The 18,904-nt window shown below is 40.6% G+C and overlaps 3 protein-coding genes across 3 annotated transcripts; 1 reads left to right on the plus strand and 2 right to left on the minus strand.

Annotated features, from left to right (window-relative positions):
- Positions 1 to 498: 498 nt before the first annotated feature.
- Positions 499 to 2,069, plus strand: LOC123916845. The gene is made up of 2 exons (XM_045968409.1): positions 499 to 1,032; positions 1,123 to 2,069. The coding sequence occupies exons 1-2, from the start codon at positions 732 to 734 to the stop codon at positions 1,902 to 1,904; spliced, it is 1,083 nt and encodes a 360-aa protein (XP_045824365.1). The 5' UTR covers positions 499 to 731; the 3' UTR covers positions 1,905 to 2,069.
- An 8,422-nt stretch (positions 2,070 to 10,491) lies between these two features.
- LOC123914925 (ankyrin repeat-containing protein At2g01680-like) lies at positions 10,492 to 11,127 on the minus strand. The gene is made up of 2 exons (XM_045966086.1): positions 10,634 to 11,127; positions 10,492 to 10,555 (listed from the first exon to the last, which is right to left on the minus strand). The coding sequence occupies exons 1-2, from the start codon at positions 11,125 to 11,127 to the stop codon at positions 10,492 to 10,494; spliced, it is 558 nt and encodes a 185-aa protein (XP_045822042.1).
- Positions 11,128 to 11,916: 789 nt separating this feature from the next.
- Positions 11,917 to 17,196, minus strand: LOC123914926. The gene has a single exon (XM_045966088.1). The coding sequence runs from the start codon at positions 17,194 to 17,196 to the stop codon at positions 11,917 to 11,919; it is 5,280 nt and encodes a 1,759-aa protein (XP_045822044.1).
- Between the last annotated feature and the right edge of the window lie 1,708 nt (positions 17,197 to 18,904).

Genomic DNA, 18,904 nt, shown 5'->3' on the forward strand with positions numbered 1-18,904 from the left:
CACCTCTTCCGCCTTTAACTAGGCAACTTGGCTACAAAATGTTTCCCTCATCACTTTTGGTTCTACCTTAGCTCAAACTCATGCTTCTTGTTTTTCACTTATTGGAGCTTTCACTTATTTGATCTACCCTAGCCTAACTTTCACTTATATTTCTATTTTTTTTATTTTTTAGGATTGGAGGTGGATTCAAGCTACCCATGTCTCGTAGGGAGAGGCAAAGGTACGAGTCTCCTGACTCATATACGCCTCCATCATCTCCCGGTTCTGACATAGAGGAAGGGAATGACATTAATCCTCTTCGAATGGAACCACCCAAGGAAGCTTGGGCTGATATAGAAGTTCGTACTGCTACCTCCAAATATTCCGACTTCAATTCAGCTTTGGCGTGCATTACGAACTTGAGTCATCCTGCTACACGCAAACTGTTTGATATTCGACCTTGTTATGAAGGAGATGCTGTTTGTGACTCTCCCTCAATGGGAGAGTGTGTTTGTTTTACTTATGTGTACTACTGTACTTTTTTAAAATTGGGAGTCTGCCTGCCGTTTACTGACTTCCAATGTGAGATTCTTAATACGCTCAACGTTGCACCAACCCAATTACATCCAAATTGTTGGGGCTTTATTAGGGCATTCGAAATCCTATGCGGTGGTTTAGGTCTTCCTCTCTCGACCTATTCCTTTTTTTCTTGCTTCCAAGCTAAAAGTATTAAGAGAAATTCTTGGATTTATATGGCAAACAAAGCTAAACACACTCTCATTACTCCCCTCACCTCGTCTTGGAAAAACTTTAAAAATGACTTCCTTCGTGTTTCTCCTAGTCCTACCTCCCCACTATGGTATGATGACTCTGGAGTTCCCTTTTTTCCTTTTCATTGGACCAAAAGACCAGTGACCAAACCTGACCTTCGTAGCTTACCTCACTCAGTCGATGACATGAAAGCTATTGCAAAGTTACGTACGATGCAAACGGTGACCGTAGCTGAGTTACTTCTTTATGAGAACAACGCTGCTCAACTATCTACATATTTACGTAATTTTCAATGCTTGAACTATTGTAACTTTTGTTGTATTTGCATAATTTATTATTAATGCTTCCATTTGTTTTCCTTTATATCTTCAGGATCCAAAGAAATGGTGATGACTAACGAGGAGCGCGCTCGAATTTGGGACCAAGTTGATGAAGAGGTTCGAGGTCCACAACTAGATGCACACAAGGACCAAAGTGCCTCCATTCCGGCTGGTAGTACTAGTCCTACTTCTCCTCGGAAGAAAAAGTCGAAGAGGAAGAACATTGCTAGAAATGAGATAGTTTTGGCAGCTCCCCCAGCTCATGTGAGCCCTCGGCCTGCTCCTCGGATTCCTATCCGCACCTGCACCTCCTCTCTTCCAGCAAATAATTGGCGTGCTAAGCTGGCCATTGATGATCGCGGTGGCGAATCCGAATCTGCTTGGGATGTGCATTTCTCCGGTGAGGGAGTTACATCACAGTATACCACCTCTTCTGATGTACAGGTAATTAAAGAGCTTGGCTTTGAACAAACCTTGGAGGCTATGAGGACCTATAATTTATGGTCAGCTTCCCTTGCTACCGAGACCTGCAAGACTCTCAAGGAGGAGCGCACTCGCTACTTAGAAAATCTTCGTACAAAGACTGGTGATATTGACACCTTGAAGGCGTCACTAAAAACTGTTGTGGATGAGCTCGAAACATCGCATTCAAAGTTCTCGGAGTTGGAGTCAAAAATGAAGTCCCTTAAAGTATCATATGAAAGAAAAGACAAGAAGCTTGAAGATAATGTCAAAGAGCTTGAGAAAAAGAACAAAGAGATTGAGAAAAAGGATAAGTGTATTCATGTTCTAGAGAGGTCCTCCGTTGAAGAGTTCGAGCTTGGGTTTGCGTGAGCTCTTGAGCAGGTTGAGATTCTTCATCCCGGACTTGATACCCGCGGAGCAAATTCGAGATTTGTGGTCGAAAATGGTCGGATTGTGAATCCAAAGGCTAGATCTACTTTTGGTGTTGTGACTGGCCACCGATCTACTTAGTTGTGATATCTAGCATATTTTGCATTTCTACTACTCCACAATCTCTTTTGGAACTTTGCAATATTTATATGGTCACTTTTGGACCTTTTCTACTATGTTATCTTGTACTTGTATTTGTTGGTGTAAGCCCTAGAGGCCAATTATTTATAATTGCATGATACTTGTATTGGATAATTTACTTATTAAATAAAGGCTTTTCTTTATTATGTTTATGTATTAAATAATAATAGAGTCCCTAGAATAGTAAGTTCAATGTATGGAACGTTAAGTATGACTTAATCGTGAGATTCCATTAAATATAAGAACACTATTCTTAAACATATCTATAGTCAAGCTTTATTGTGAAATGGGATAACGTTAAAGCATAAAGACTATTATGTTGGTAGACTGATGATCATATCTCACTGATCATGGATAATGAGTTATCAAGTCTTCACATAGATATAAATGTTAAGGGTAACTTTATATCGGATTGACCCACCATGAGAATACTACATAGAGTGTTATGAAATGTCATAAGTTTTCTCATAGTGATAAAAGGTGTATTCCACCATTCGACCTGAAACCACTATGTACCCTAGATGCAGGAGTGTAATACCTTGTTGCCATTCAAACGTTATCCGTAACTGGATAATTATAAAGTTGGTTGATGGGTATCCCACGAATCATGCTGAGGGACATGAGTGACCTAGATGGAATTTGTCCCTCCTACATAACGGGAGATATGTCTATGGGCCCAATATTGAACTAGACAAGGATGACATACTATGCCTTGTGTTCAATATAGACATGAGGGCAAAAGGGTAATTGTGCACAAGATATTTATCACGAAAAGGTTAGTCAGATCACGTGACATTCCTGTGACTTGGGTAATAGTGATGTGTTGCTAGATACCGCTCACTGTTTATAATATTACGATTAATATTATTGCCAACGTCATAAGAACCTACAGGGTCACACACATAAGGACAGTTAAGAAGGAAAAAATAAGTAAGACTTATTGCGGGGGTGCAGTTAGTGACAAACGGTCATTGGGCTTGACAAGCCCAATTTCGTGTAAATTAAAGACCTCATAAGAAACTCTATAAATAGAGCTTTATGAGGTTCAGAAATCACGTTTTCAGAAACCCTAACTGAATTTAGAGAAATTCTGAATTTCTCTAAACCCTAAACCGCACAAAATTCCCTCAGCCTTCATCCAAGAACAGCTAGCACTGTGAGATCGAAGGTTCCTGTTCGTGTGGACTAAGTGGAGGTGCTGCAAGTGCGGTGCTTGTGATCACGAAAGGCGGCCACAAATTTGTTCTTCAAAGGTAATATTCTAGACCTGATCATGCTCATTCACAAGAATCCATTGATGGGAAATTTTAATTTTAAAATTCCGCTGCGTTTATAAAACTGTTTTATGAAACGATTTCCCAACAGTGGTATCAGAGCCACTTGTGAAACCATAAATCGGTTTGTTGTTTATTACTGTTTTATTAATATGATTTTGAATCGGTATTAATAATAAGAATAACAAGGATTAATAAAATTTGATTGATCGGTTTTAAAATATATATGTGATATATATTTCTGATACGACGCATCGGTGTATGTGATACATTGATCGTGTTATTCATTCGAATGTTACAGTGATTGGCTTTTAATTTGGATGATTGTGAGCGTGAGCTTCGGAACCGTTTATGGTGAAGCATCATATATCCGATCGTTCATCTAGAACTAGCAGTCCTGAAACGTTTTGATGAATGGTGGTTGTATTAGGGTTTATAACAATACAAGTGTTGTGTTGTTATATAAACAGAACATATTGTTCATTGAAAGTTTTTAGTGATTGTCGTGAGCATGGATGATTGTGAGCGTGAGCTTCGGAACCGATAACTGGTGAAGCATCATATATCCAATCATCTATGGTGAACAAAATCCTGAAACGTTCTGATGAATGATTGCTGTAACAATACAAGGGTTGTGTTGTTATAAAAACAGAGTACGGCTAGGGTTTGTATCTGAAGCATCAAGTGTTGGTGCGATTAGGATTCATTGTTGGGCAGCGGAACCCCCGGCTAACTCTGCGTAAGGTGATCAATCATGGTGTTTTATTAATTGGACTAATGTAATAATAATAAATTGTGTGTTTATTGTTATTAAAGTTGCATGATGAATGGTTATGGCCTTAGTTCTTCTTTTCGTTTTATTTGGGATTTTAAATACGGCCTGCGTGTCGTGCCTCTCTTATATTCTCTTGATGTAATTTCTTTTCTCATCTCACTCCCTCGTATGAACACGAGTTTCTTGTAGTGATGTAATATAAGATTATCAAATAGGACAGGAAGGACAGCATTGAAGATCTATCTTGGAGAAGTATAGGTCGTTCTTAGATATAGCATAGGTTCTCTCATTGGCTTGAGGGAACAATCACGCTAGGGGCCATAACCATATCATTTTATTATGTATGTTGATGCATGTTATGTATGGAGTGACGTCATTGTATGTAAGCCGTGGTAAGGTGAGATCAAATTAATTATAAAAGCCCTCAAAGGAATTAATATTAAGTTTTATCGCTTTCCAACGAATAGCGCCCTTCAAGATCAATATCGATCAATGTAGGTTTTGCCAACGCGAAGTGCATTGTCAATATTGATAAGTTGCGGTGAGGTAATTTATTTATCCGATCGCTATTTAATGGGTCTAACTTAACTAAAGAAAATATAATAAGATTATATGACTTTAGAAGCAAGTATTGGGTTATTCCATATGATGGATTAGAATAAGTGTTATTCACCCAATAGAAAGGATATGAGAGTTGTATGAGATACAATTGGAAAGGAGTTTCCTACCTAAATAACTAAGTTTTGTGTAATCAGCCCAACGCTGACTTAAAACGAAGTGAAATATGGATCTCATTCTCACTAGAAAATCTTCCAACGGGATTTTCCGAATCAAATGTCGAGGGTCATTTGTTTTGAGTAAAATAGTGAGAGCACATGTTTAATTAAAGGCCTAATTAAATGTGTATTAAAATTGTTCAATACTTATATTTTCACTTTTACAATTGTAGATCACCATGTCAAACACCAATACTTCGAACAACATTTTGCGAAGCATTCTTGACAAAGAGAAATTGTCTGGGACAAATTTTCTTGATTGGCATCGTAACTTGAGGATAGTCCTCATGCACGAGAAAAAGCTGTATGCTATTGAGGAACCCCAACCTAACCCTGAGGATGAACCTGCGGCCAATGCTCCTAAGGCTCAAAGGGATGCTTATCAGAAGCGTCTTGATGATGCCATGGATGCAAAGTGCCTCATGCTGGCTACCATGACCTCTGAGCTTCAGAAGCAACATGAGGACATGAATGCGTTCGATATGATCGAACACTTGAAAACGCTCTATCAAGAGCAAGCCAGGATTGAGAGGTTTGAGGTTTCCAAAGCCCTGTTTTCAGCCAAGCTATCTGAGGGATCTCTAGTAAGTCCACATGTGCTCAAGATGATTGGGTACGTGGGGAACTTAGAAAAATTGGGATTTCCACTTGGAAATGAGCTTGCAACTGATCTGATCTTGCAATCGTTGCCGGAGAGTTTTAATCAGTTTGTTCTGAACTTCACCATGTCGGACATGGAGAAGACCCTGCCACAACTGCTAGGCATGTTGAGGCAAGCTGAGCAGAAGATGAAAACAAAAGGGAAGTCCAACCATGTTCTTATGATTGGCAATGGAAACAAAGGGAAGGGCAACAAAGGGAAGGGAGTCAAAGGGAAGGGCAAGGAAGTTGCCAAACCCAAACCTACCCCTAAAGCCTTGAAGCCCACTGGGGGAGTTGCAAAGGAGGGTAGGTGCTTCCACTGTAACAAGACTGGACATTGGAAGAGGAACTGCCCAAAATACCTGGAAGATAAAAAGAATGGAGTAGAGAGCTCCAATTTAGCAGGTATCTTTGTTATTGAAATTAATTTATCTACTTCTTCTACATGGGTATTAGATACCGGATGTGGTTCTCACATTTGTACTAATGTGCAGGGGCTGCAAAGGAGTAGAGGATTGGCTAAAGGTGAAGTCGACCTACGAGTGGGAAATGGAGCAAGAGTTGCCGCATTAGCTGTAGGAGTTTATAATTTGACTTTACCTTCTGGTTTAATAATACAGTTAGAGAACTGTTTTTATGTACCTGCCATTAGCAGGAATATTATTTCTGTTTCTTGTTTGGATAAACTTGGCTTTTCATTTATAATAAAGAACAATTGTTGCTCCATTTATTTAAATGATATCTTTTATGCCACAGCACAAATGAGTAATGGATTATATATTCTTGATCTTGAAATGCCAATATATAACATTGATACAAAAAGGATTAAACCTAATGAGTTAAATCCTACATACCTTTGGCACTGTCGTTTAGGCCATATAAATGAGAAACGCATTTCCAAGCTCCATAAAGATGGGCTCTTGGATTCATTTGATTATGAATCTTTTGAAACATGCAGATCTTGCTTATTGGGAAAAATGACAAAGACCCCATTCACTGGTAAAGGTGAAAGGGCAAGTGATCTCTTGGCTCTCATACATACTGATGTATGTGGACCATTGAACACACATGCTAGAGGAGGTTTTCAATACTTCATCACATTTACTGATGACTACAGTAGATATGGATATGTGTATCTTATGAAGCATAAATCCGAATCCTTTGAAAAGTTCAAAGAATTTAAAAATGAAGTACAAAACCAACTAGGAAAGAAAATCAAAATCCTTCGATCAGATCGAGGAGGTGAGTATTTAAGCCTAGAGTTTGATGACCATCTAAAAGAGTGTGGGATCTTATCCCAACTCACTCCTCCTGGAACACCACAATGGAATGGTGTGTCTGAGAGAAGAAACCGAACCTTGTTGGACATGGTGCGGTCTATGATGAGTCACGCTGATCTTTCAAACTCCTTTTGGGGACACGCCCTATTAACAGCAGCTTATACACTTAACCGTGTTCCTTCTAAAACGGTTGAAAAGACACCATATGAGATGTGGAGTGGCAAGAAACCACATATGTCTTACTTAAAGATTTGGGGTTGCGAAGTTTATGTAAAACGTCAAATTTCTACTAAACTTGAACCTAAATCTGACAAGTGCTTCTTTGTGGGATATCCAAAAGAGACAAAAGGATATCACTTCTACAATCCTTCTGAGGGCAAAGTGTTTGTCGCTCGAACAGGAGTATTCCTAGAAAAGGACTTTGTTTCCAAAGGAATCAGTGGGAGGAAAGTAGATCTTGAAGAAATTCACGATCCATAAAGTAATGACACACCAATGGAGGAACAAGAGCGGGATGCACAAGATGTTGTGACAGAGAATCCTGCTCATATAACACAAGAACCACGTAGGTCCAACAGGATACGTCAAGAACCTGAAAGATATGGATATCTCATATCGGAACAAGGTGATGTATTACTCATGGATCAAGATGAGCCTGTGACTTACCAAGAGGCCATTACTGGCCCTGAATCTGAGAAGTGGCTTGAAGCCATGAAATCTGAAATGGATTCCATGTACACAAATCAAGTTTGGAACTTGGTGGAAGCTCCTGATGGGATTAAACCCATAGGATGCAAGTGGGTCTTCAAGAAGAAGACTGACATGGATGGAAAGGTACAGACCTACAAAGCGCGATTGGTTGCTAAAGGTTTCAAACAAATTCATGGGGTAGACTATGATGAAACATTTTCACCAGTTGCGATGATCAAATCCATTCGGATCTTACTTGCCATCGCTGCATACTATGATTATGAAATCTGGCAGATGGATGTAAAAACTGCCTTCCTTAATGGGAGTCTCCTTGAGGATGTGTATATGACACAACCTGAAGGCTTTTGCATTCCAGGAGAAGCCAAAAAGATATGCAAATTACAGCGATCAATCTACGGATTGAAGCAAGCTTCCAGAAGTTGGAATCTTCGTTTTGATGAAACTGTAAAATAGTACGGATTCATTCAAAATGAAGATGAGCCTTGTGTTTACAAGAAGGTTAGTGGGAGCATAGTTGCATTCCTAGTATTATATGTAGATGACATATTACTAATAGGAAACGACATCCCTACCTTGCAACAAACTAAAACTTGGTTAGGGAATTGCTTTTCTATGAAAGATCTGGGTGAAGCAGCCTATATATTAGGAATAAGAATCTATAGAGATAGATCACAAAAACTGCTTGGCCTAAGCCAGAGTACATATATAGATAAAGTGTTAAGACGCTTTAATATGCATGATTCCAAGAAAGGATTCATTCCTATGCAACATGGCCTATGTCTTTCAAAGACACAGTCTCCTTCATCTAAGGAAGAAAGGGACCACATGAGTAAGATCCCTTATGCATCGGCTATAGGATCTATCATGTATGCCATGATATGTACTCGACCAGATGTTTCATATGCCTTGAGTGCAACAAGCCGTTATCAGTCTGATCCTGGTGAGGCTCATTGGGTGGCTGTCAAGAACATCCTTAAATACTTAAGGAGGACTAAAGACTCATTCCTAATATATGGAGGCCAAGAAGAGCTAAATGTAATTGGTTACACTGATGCTAGCTTCCAAACAGATAGGGATGACTTTAGGTCGCAATCAGGCTATGTGTTTTGCATAAATGGTGGCGCTGTAAGCTGGAAGAGTTCAAAGCAAGATACAGTTGCTGATTCTACAACCGAAGCTGAGTACATCGCTGCATCAAATGCAGCAAAGGAAGCTGTTTGGATAAAGAAGTTCATTACTGAACTTGGCATATTCCCTAGCATTGTGAATCCCATTGAATTATTTTGTGACAACAATGGTGCAATCGCACAAGCTAAGGAACCTAGATCTCACCAAAAGTCCAAACACATACTCAGGCGCTATCATCTTATTCGAGAAATAATTGATAGAGGAGATGTGAAAATATGCAGAGTACCAACACTTGACAATGCTGCTGATCCACTTACAAAGCCTCTTGCTCAGCCGAAGCATGAGGGCCACACTAGGGGCATAGGTATTAGGAGTATGCCTGATTGGCTCTAGTGCTAGTGGGAGATTGTTGGTGTAAGCCCTAGAGGCCAATTATTTATAATTGCATGATACTTGTATTGGATAATTTACTTATTAAATAAAGGCTTTTCTTTATTATGTTTATGTATTAAATAATAATAGAGTCCCTAGAATAGTAAGTTCATTGTATGGAACGTTAAGTATGACTTAATCGTGAGATTCCATTAAATATAAGAACACTATTCTTAAACATATCCATAGTCAAGCTTTATTGTGAAATGGGATAACGTTAAAGCATAAAGACTATTATGTTGGTAGACTGATGATCATATCTCACTGATCATGGATAATGAGTTATCAAGTCTTCACATAGATATAAATGTTAAGGGTAACTTTATATCGGATTGACCCACCATGAGAATACTACATAGAGTGTTATGAAATGTCATAAGTTTTCTCATAGTGATAAAAGGTGTATTCCACCCTTCGACCTGAAACCACTATGTACCCTAGATGCAGGAGTGTAATACCTTGTTGCCATTCAAACGTTATCCGTAACTGGATAATTATAAAGTTGGTTGATGGGTATCCCACGAATCATGCTGAGGGACATGAGTGACCTAGATGGAATTTGTCCCTCCTACATAACGGGAGATATGTCTATGGGCCCAATATTGAACTAGACAAGGATGACATACTATGCCTTGTGTTCAATATAGACATGAGGGCAAAAGGGTAATTGTGCACAAGATATTTATCACGAAAAGGTTAGTCAGATCACGTGACATTCCTGTGACTTGGGTAACAGTGATGTGTTGCTAGATACCGCTCACTGTTTATAATATTACGATTAATATTATTGCCAACGTCATAAGAACCTACAGGGTCACACACATAAGGACATTTAAGAAGGAAAAAATAAGTAAGACTTATTGCGGGGGTGCAGTTAGTGACAAACGGTCATTGGGCTTGACAAGCCCAATTTCGTGTAAATTAAAGACCTCATAAGAAACTCTATAAATAGAGCTTTATGAGGTTCAGAAATCACGTTTTCAGAAACCCTAACTGAATTTAGAGAAATTCTGAATTTCTCTAAACCCTAAACCGCACAAAATTCCCTCAGCCTTCATCCAAGAACAGCTAGCACTGTGAGATCGAAGGTTCCTGTTCGTGTGGACTAAGTGGAGGTGCTGCAAGTGCGGTGCTTGTGATCACGAAAGGCGGCCACAAATTTGTTCTTCAAAGGTAATATTCTAGACCTGATCATGCTCATTCACAAGAATCCATTGATGGGAAATTTTAATTTTAAAATTCCGCTGCGTTTATAAAACTGTTTTATGAAACGATTTCCCAACAGTATTATCCATGACTACTTGAACTTTATGTATTCGAGCAGAGCTCGATAGTGATATTATGATATTTATAATCTCTGCTTGTTCATTACTCGACTAAATTCATCGCTTTCCCTGCCTCCGATTGTAGCTTTCTGTATTGACCTGGCAAACTGAACAAAGCCATGAATGCTATTGAGGCAAAAAGGACAGCAACTACCGTGATAGAATTTATCGTTTTTTGAATTTACCGTTTGCAAGTTTTTTCGTTCTGTATTAGTTGTGACTGCACTTCGTGCTTTATATCGCTCACAGCTCTTTTAAGTTCCATGGTTTCATTCGCTGTTTCTTGTTGATTATTGATGGCATTGACATTCATCGATGCATAGCTCAACAGAAAGCTCACTATCTCCGAGCGAGCTTTCCGAATGGCCATGTGAAGAGCTGTGTTACCCTTCTTATCTCGTTCATTCAATACCATCGGGTCGGCTTGTAAAAACTCCTCAACTACTGAAGTACTTTGGCCTTTTACAGCCATATGCAGTGCTGTTTGACCCTTTCTATCTTTGATGCAAACAATTGCTGAATCCCTTTCAATAAGTGCTTTTACAATGCGATGAATGTCGTATCTAGCAGCATTGTGCAACGCAGTTTTGCCGTTTTTCCTTACTATCGTCATTGAACTGACATCAACATCGAAAATAGCATTCACTACATCCAAATGGTCTTGTACAGCAAATAGCATTCACATCATGTTTCAGTAAATCTTTGAGTCCTCCAAGATCGCCAGATCGAACCACATTGAAAATTTCTTGGTGGGTTATGAAGCATAGTGAGTTTGAATCCATGTCATGTAATAAAAACACAGACTTGAAGAGTTGAAGTTCGATTCTTTTGTTACTTGTCTGTTATTATCATTTGTAATATAAACTCTTCATAGAAAGTCATGAAGGCATGGCTCTGCTCGCTAGACGTCATAGAAAATCTCTAATGGATCTTTCCATATAACGTAAATTTGCCTAAGGGTCGGGTCTATACCGAAACTCGCTCAGGTCTTGAGGGCATGGCTCTGCTCGGCCACCCTTATTAAGACGTCAAGGAAAGTCTCTAACGGATCTTTCCCTATAACGTAAATTTGCCTAAGGGTCGGGTCTATACCGAAACTCGCTCAGGTCTTGAGGGCATGGCTCTGCTCGGCCACCCTTATTAAGACGTCAAGGAAAGTCTCTAACGGATCTTTCCCTATAACGTAAATTTGCCTAAGGGTCGGGTCTATACCGAAACTCGCTCAGGTCTTGAGGGCATGGCTCTGCTCGGCCACCCTTATCCATACGTCATGAAAAGTCTTTAACAAAAAATCTGCACATATACTATAGAAAGCGGCTTTGATTTCATATCATTAATATATAAGAGATCCTTACATAAAGAGACAAGGTCTTGGCATAATTGCCTTTGTTACTGCAAAAATAAACTAGACATAAAATATAAATAGATACTTGCTCGCTTTCTTTCATTTAATTTTCTTCTTCCTTTCTTAGCTGAAGTAATAACGGAGGTTTGCCGCATTCCAAGTCCGCGGTACCTTACTACCACCTAAATGCTCCAAACGATAAGCTCCCTTCCCTAAATCTTCCTTAACTCTGAATGGACCTTCCCAGTGTGGGAAGAGCTTTCCAGGTGTCTTTACTCCTGGTTTCCTTCTCAGCACTAAATCCCCTTCCTTAATAATCCTTTTCTTGACTTTTGAATCATATCTTCTAGCTGCTCTTCTTTTACAAGCCTCCTCTTTCACATGTGCTCGATTTCGAACTTCATCCTGGAGGTCTAAATTGGCCTGCAGGTTAATAGAATTCTCTTCCAAACGAGCAAAAAGGACTCTCGCACTAGGTTCATTGATCTCGATTGGAATCATAGCATATGATCCATACACCATTTTGAATGGAGTTTCTTGAGTGGAAGAGTGAGGGGTAGTATGGTAAGACCACAAGACCATTGGTAATTCTTCTACCCATAACCCTTTAGCTGCCTCCAACCTTTTCTTCAAACCTTGCAAGATTACCTTGTTAGCCGACTCAGCTTGACCATTTGTTTGAGGGTGTTCCACCGATGTGAAGCTAAGTTTTATTCCCCATTCCTTGCAGAAATCAGCAACACGTGAGCTGGCAAATTGTGTTCCATTGTCGGTTACTAGCACTGCCGGGAGACCAAACCTACATATAATCTTCTTCCAATAGAACTTTCTGATCCTTTCAGCTGTGATGGTGGCCACTGGTTCTGCTTCTATCCACTTAGTAAAGTAGTCCACAGCAACTACTAAAAATTTCACCTGACCCGCTGCCTCCGGAAATGGACCTAAAATATCAACTCCCCATTTAAAAAAGGGCCATGGGGAAACCACCGAGCTTAGATGTTCCGGAGGTGCATGGTGGAGATTTGAGAACCTTTGACACTTATCGCACTTCTTTACATAATCAGCACAATCCTCTTTCATCGTCGGCCAATAGTAACCTGCTCGAAGAACCTTCGCCGCAAGAGCTCGTCCTCCAATATGACTTCCACAGGCCCCTTCATGCACCTCAGCTGTCACATACTCAGCTTGCTTAGGAGCCAAACATTTTAGAAGTGGGCTAGAAAAACCCCTCTTAAAAAGTTGGTCTGAAATGATAACAAACTTGGTTGCTTTCTTCTTGACTCTTAGAGCCTCATTTTCCTGCCCTGGAAGTTGGTCTTCCTTTAGGTATCGAATAATATCTCCCATCCATGACTCCAACTCTTCTGTTACGAACAAGAGCTCTTCTTGATCTATACTTGGACGTGCCAAAGTCTCTTGGATCACTGATCTGTTACTCCCTGGTCGTTTGGTACTGGCCAACCTAGCCAACAAATCTGCTCTGCTGTTTTGATCTCTTGGAACATGCGACAATTTGAAGCTTTTGAATTTCTGAATTAACTTAGCCACTTTTTCAAGGTACTTCGAAAGTTGAGGGTCCTTTGTTTGAAAACTTCCGGTCACCTGTCCAGTAACCAGCTGTGAATCACTTCTTGCTTCGAGCTCTTTAACTCCCACTTCCAATGCCAAACGCATTCCCGCTACCAAAGCCTCGTACTCCGCCTGATTATTACTTGCTTTAAATTCGAACCTTAAAGATTGTTCGATCAAAACACCATCTGGTCCTTCCAACGTCACTCCTGCCCCACTTCCCTTCAGGTTGGATGAGCCATCCACTGATAGAATCCAACTAACAGGTGCAAGACTTCCTTTTTCTGTTGTCATCTCCACTATGAAATATGCCAAAGCCTGCGCCTTTATGGCTCCCCTTGGCTCAAAAATGATGTCAAACTCAGACAATTCCACTGACCAGGTAACCATTCTCCCCGCTAAATCTGGTTTTTGCAGTACTTGTCTGATTGGTTGGTCTGATCGAACTATTATAGTGTGACTCTGAAAATAAGGTCTGAGCCTTCTAGCGGAGGAAAGCAAGGCTAGCGCAACTTTCTCAATTTTTTGGTATCGTAGCTCGGCTCCATGTAATACTTTACTTGTGAAGTACACAGGTTTCTGCTCCTTACCCTCCTCTTGAACAAGCACCGAGCTACAAGCCTTCTCAGATACAGCCAAATATAGTATTAGTGGAGTGCCCAACTTTGGCTTTACAAGAATGGGTGGTGTTGTCAAAAATTCCTTCAACTTCTGAAAAGCTCCTTCACATTCCTCAGTCCAACAAAACTTTTCATTTTTTCTAAGTAATTGAAAAAATGGAAGATTTTTGTCTGCTGAGCATGGCAAGAACCTTGTGAGTGAAGCGATTCTTCCTATTAACCGTTGTACCTCCTTCGCACTGATGGGACTCCTCATCTCCATGATGGCTGCACATTTCTCTGGATTTATCTCTATCCCTCTCCTGGTCAGCATGAAACCTAGGAATTTTCCAGCCTGAACTCCGAATGAACACTTTTCAGGATTTAGTTTGATGTCATACTTTCTCAATAAGCCAAACACCTTACTAAGACTACTTTGGTGATCCCTCTCTTGGGCTGATTTTACCACCATATCATCCACGTACACCTCTATAGTTTTGCCAATCTCATTCTTGAAAACTTTATCCATCAACCGTTGATATGTAGCTCCAGCATTTTTTAAACCAAATGGCATAACTTTGTAGCAAAAATTAGCTCTATCGGTCATGAAAGCAGTCTTCTCCTCATCTTCTGGATGCATTCTTATCTGGTTATAGCCTGAGTATGCATCCATAAAACTAAGGAGTCCACACCCTGAAGCATTGTCCACCAATTGATCGATGCTAAGTAGTGGGTAGGCATCTTTAGGACACACCTTGTTTAAATTAGTATAGTCCGTGCACATTCTCCATTTCCCTGAAGACTTCTTCACCATCACCACATTTGCGAGCCAGGTCGGGTATTTCACCTCACGGATAAAGTTTGCCTTTACCAGCTTCTGAGTCTCTTCTTCTATTGCTTTCTGCTTTTCTAAGCTCATCTTCTGTTTTCGCTGCTGCACAACCTTAGCATCCAAGCTGATGGCCAAACGGTGACATATGAAATTTGGATCTATTCCTGGCATATCTTTGGCAGACCATGCAAATAGATCTATATTCTTTCTAAGTGTATGCCTCAGCTCCTCCTCCATTGCTTCTGACAAAGATGTCCCCACCTTAGTTTTTTGTCCTGGCTCTGCTCCAATCTGAATTTCTTTCACTTCCTCTGCTGGTCTCGGGCGCCACTCCTCCTCTTCCCTACTGAGGTCTCTTGGATCGAGATCCAAAAAGTTCCAACGTTGATCATTAACTAACTTTCCCCTTTCAACCTTCCTGCTTCGCAAACTGTCGTCGTAGCACTTTCTTGCCGTCGATTGATCTGCTTTGATAGTTCCAACACCATCTCCTTGCAGTGGGTACTTGATGCACAAGTGAGCAGTTGAAACTGCTGCTCCCAAACCATTTAGTGCTGGTCTTCCTAAAATAAAGTTGTAGGATGATTGTGCGTCCACTATAATGTACTTTACTATTATAGTTTTTGCATTCCCACCTTCTCCAAATGTAGTACGCAAGTCCACGTACCCTATGATTTCCACTGACTCTCCCGAGAACCCTAGTAAAGCTCCTCGGTGTTCCCTCATGACCTCTTTAGGTAAACCTAATTTTTCAAAGACCTCCAAGAATAGAACATTTGCTGAGCTTCCGGTGTCCACCATTGCCCGCTTGATTTGGAAACCAGCGGTGACCACAGATATGACTAAGGGGTCATCATCATGAGGATATATCCCTGCGAAATCCTGGAAAGTAAAGGAAATCTGAGGGTGCTCTTTGAATGCATAGACTCCCACCATATTACAAGTCAGGGAAGAACGCGAGTATCTTTTCCTAGCTGAGCTGGTTGCTCCGCCTCCTGAGAATCCTCCAGCAATGGTGTTTACAATTCCCCGATCCTTCCTTTCATGTTCTCCTCCTGACTCTTTGTCTTGCGATTTCTCTTTTCCTCGTCCACGCTTTGGAGACCGACTTGTGTTTTTGTTAGGAGCTGGCCTCTTGTCGTGATGACCTCCACCTCTTCCTTGCACATACCTTCCTAGATGACCCTCTTGTACCAGCTTCTCAATATGCATACGGAGAGTTCGACAATTATCCGTGTTATGTCCATATGCTCTATGGTATTCACACCACTGACCAGCTTCATCTCCCATGGGACGAGGGTTTGGGGGTGGTCGCTTAATGATCTGAGTGTTCATCACCTCCTTAAGTATTTGAGATCTCCTCTTAGTTAGAGGAGTGAAATTTTCGTCCCAAGAATTTACTCTGGGCGGTGCATCGCGCTCTGGTCTATCTACCCGCTCATTACGAGAATTCCTCGGCACATCATCTCTTCCCAACCTCTTCTTCATCCTTTCTCTTCGGTCTTCGGTTGTTTGGTCCTTTCCTCGTATCTCCCTGGATCCTTTCTCGCGAGCAAAGTCTTCAGCTTCAATGTGCTTTTCTGCTCTCATTCGAATCTCATTCATGGAATTCGCCTTACGCAGAGTCAAAGCTTCACTGAAAGTTCCTGAGCTTAGCCCTTTCTCGAAAGCCATGACAAAGATATCCTCGTTGGGCTCTGTCACTTTGAGCGTGGCGCTGTTGAAACGTGCCAAGTAATTCTTCAGCGATTCAGTTTGGCGCTGACGAACATCAAACAAATCAGCTAACAAGAACGGCTTCTCACTGTTCGCTGCAAACTGGGCCACGAAACGAGTTGCAAGGTCTTCAAAACTCGTAACTGACCTAGCAGGAAGCCCTGCAATCCACTTATGAGCCACATCTTTTAGAGTACCAGCAAAAATCTTACAGCTCAGTGTGTCGTCAGCTCCGCTTATGAACATCTGTGTTTGGAAAGTTGAGACGTGACTTTGAGGATCACCTGATCCATCATAGGAATCGATTGTTGGCTCACGAAAATGGCGAGGAACAACTACTGCTTGGATTTCCTCCGAAAAGGGCTGGAAGACTTTGGGCATCATTCTGGTAGTTTCCGCACCGACAACATTGTTTCGTAGGAGATCGATTTGTTGCCTCAACTCCCTCTCCCTAGCTTCCATCTGTTCCTTGCGCTCACGCTCACGTTGTTCCAACTGCGTTCTCAGTTCGGTCTCTCGAGCCCGAGCTTCATCCTGAAGGCGATGATGCTCCTCATTCCGTTGTTGCTGCACTAAGTTTTGTTCTTGAAGCACCCGCACTGCTGCCAGCAGGTCAACAAGCTGCTGGTTGGGGTCATTGTCTCCCAAAATGGAATCCGACGAAGTTGCTATGCGGCGTGTCACCATAGTTACGAGTAAAATGAACAAATAAAAATGGAGCTAGGTCGTTGGAGAGTTTTACCGTAGCCCCACGGTGGGCGCCAATGTTCACGTATATGAATATTAAAGATGAGCTGCCCTAGAGTGTTTCTGAGCAGTCAAGAGAATAACTGTTACAATATATTGTTTTTTGACCTAGAATCCATCCCCCTCTTTTTCCTCCTAAGTGCCTCCTTTTATAGTCCAGCATCCCTTGACCTAATGGGCCTTCTTTTGTGTTGAACTATCCAGGCCCAATAGATATGGCATTGAGATCCAAAAGCAGCTCGTCCGTACAGGACGCGTGGATGGAACTCACGTGGCTCACGTCACTTGTTCGTGCATATCACGTGGAGGTGTAACAAACTCAGCTCACGTCACTTGTCCGTGCATATCACGTGGAGGGTCAACAAACTCAGCTCACGTCACTCGTCCGTGCAGGTAACGTGGAGGTAGAGATGACTCATGATGTAGTTTAGTTAGGCCTGTAGAAGTGGAACTTCCAGCGTGGTCGAGCTAAGCGTGTAGGAGGAGAGCTCATGACGTGGTAGATTTGAGCATGTAGAAGTGGAGCTTATGGTGACCTGAATGGTCAAACTGTAATATTATTTTATGATATGATCTCCATATCAGTCCACAGTCCACCAAGCGTCAAGCCAGTTAAGGTGTAGACGTTTGTTTCTTTATTCGGTCGACCTATACCAGTCCAATTAGTTTTCTTCCTTGTTTTATATTACTCTGTTTAGATTCCTTTCCGCTGTGATGTATCTGTTTACTACGTTGTACTTGTACGTTGTAAATGAAATAAGTTATTATGTAATTTTAATGTATCCAGATTTCAATTATGTATCTCTCGAATAAATATTCTAGATAAATTTAGTTGGGGTGTTACACCTTTCGTCGCCACGTGCGTTTGATTTGTGGGAAATACAAAACTTTGCAGTGCTTATCAAATGGGCCAATTAGTTGGTGTATTCATTTTTTAGAGGGGGTACAAATAGAAACATGGCCCAATTAAGCAACCAATTAAGGTATTGTCGGTTCCTAATTGAAATCGAAGTTTAGTACGAGTTAAATTTTGAATAAGAAGTAATTACTTATTTAAAATTTAAAAGTCACCGATATATGTTAGATCAAAAGATAAGGCTAGTAGTCCTTAATCGAAACCGGGATCATACATCTAAGTCTAATATTAGGGTTATCGGTTCCTAATTGAAATAGAAGTTTAGTACGACTTAAATTTTCAATAAGAAGTAATTACTTATTTAAAATTATAAGTCACCGATATATGCTAGATCAAAAGATAAGGCTAGTAGTCCTTAATCGAAACCGGGATCAGACAGCTAAGACTAATATTAGGGTTATCGGTTCCTAATTGAAATCGAAGTTTAGTACGAGTTAAATTTTCAATAAGAAGTAATTACTTATTTTAAATTTAAAAGTCGCTGATATATGTTAGATCAAAAGATAAGGCTAGTAGTCCTTAATCGAAACCGGGATCAAACACCTAAGTCTAAGGTTAGGGTTATCGGTTCCTAATTGAAATCTGAGTGTAGTACGATTTAAATTTTGAATAAGAAGTAATTACTCATTTAAAATTTAAAACCCACCGATATATATTAGATCAAAAGATAAGGCTAGTAGTCCTTAATCGAAACCGGACCAAGCACCTAAGTCTAAGGTTAGGGTTATCGGT

This window comes from Trifolium pratense, linkage group LG3 (genome assembly GCF_020283565.1).
Source record: "Trifolium pratense cultivar HEN17-A07 linkage group LG3, ARS_RC_1.1, whole genome shotgun sequence".
NCBI classification, from domain to species: Eukaryota; Viridiplantae; Streptophyta; class Magnoliopsida; order Fabales; family Fabaceae; genus Trifolium; species Trifolium pratense.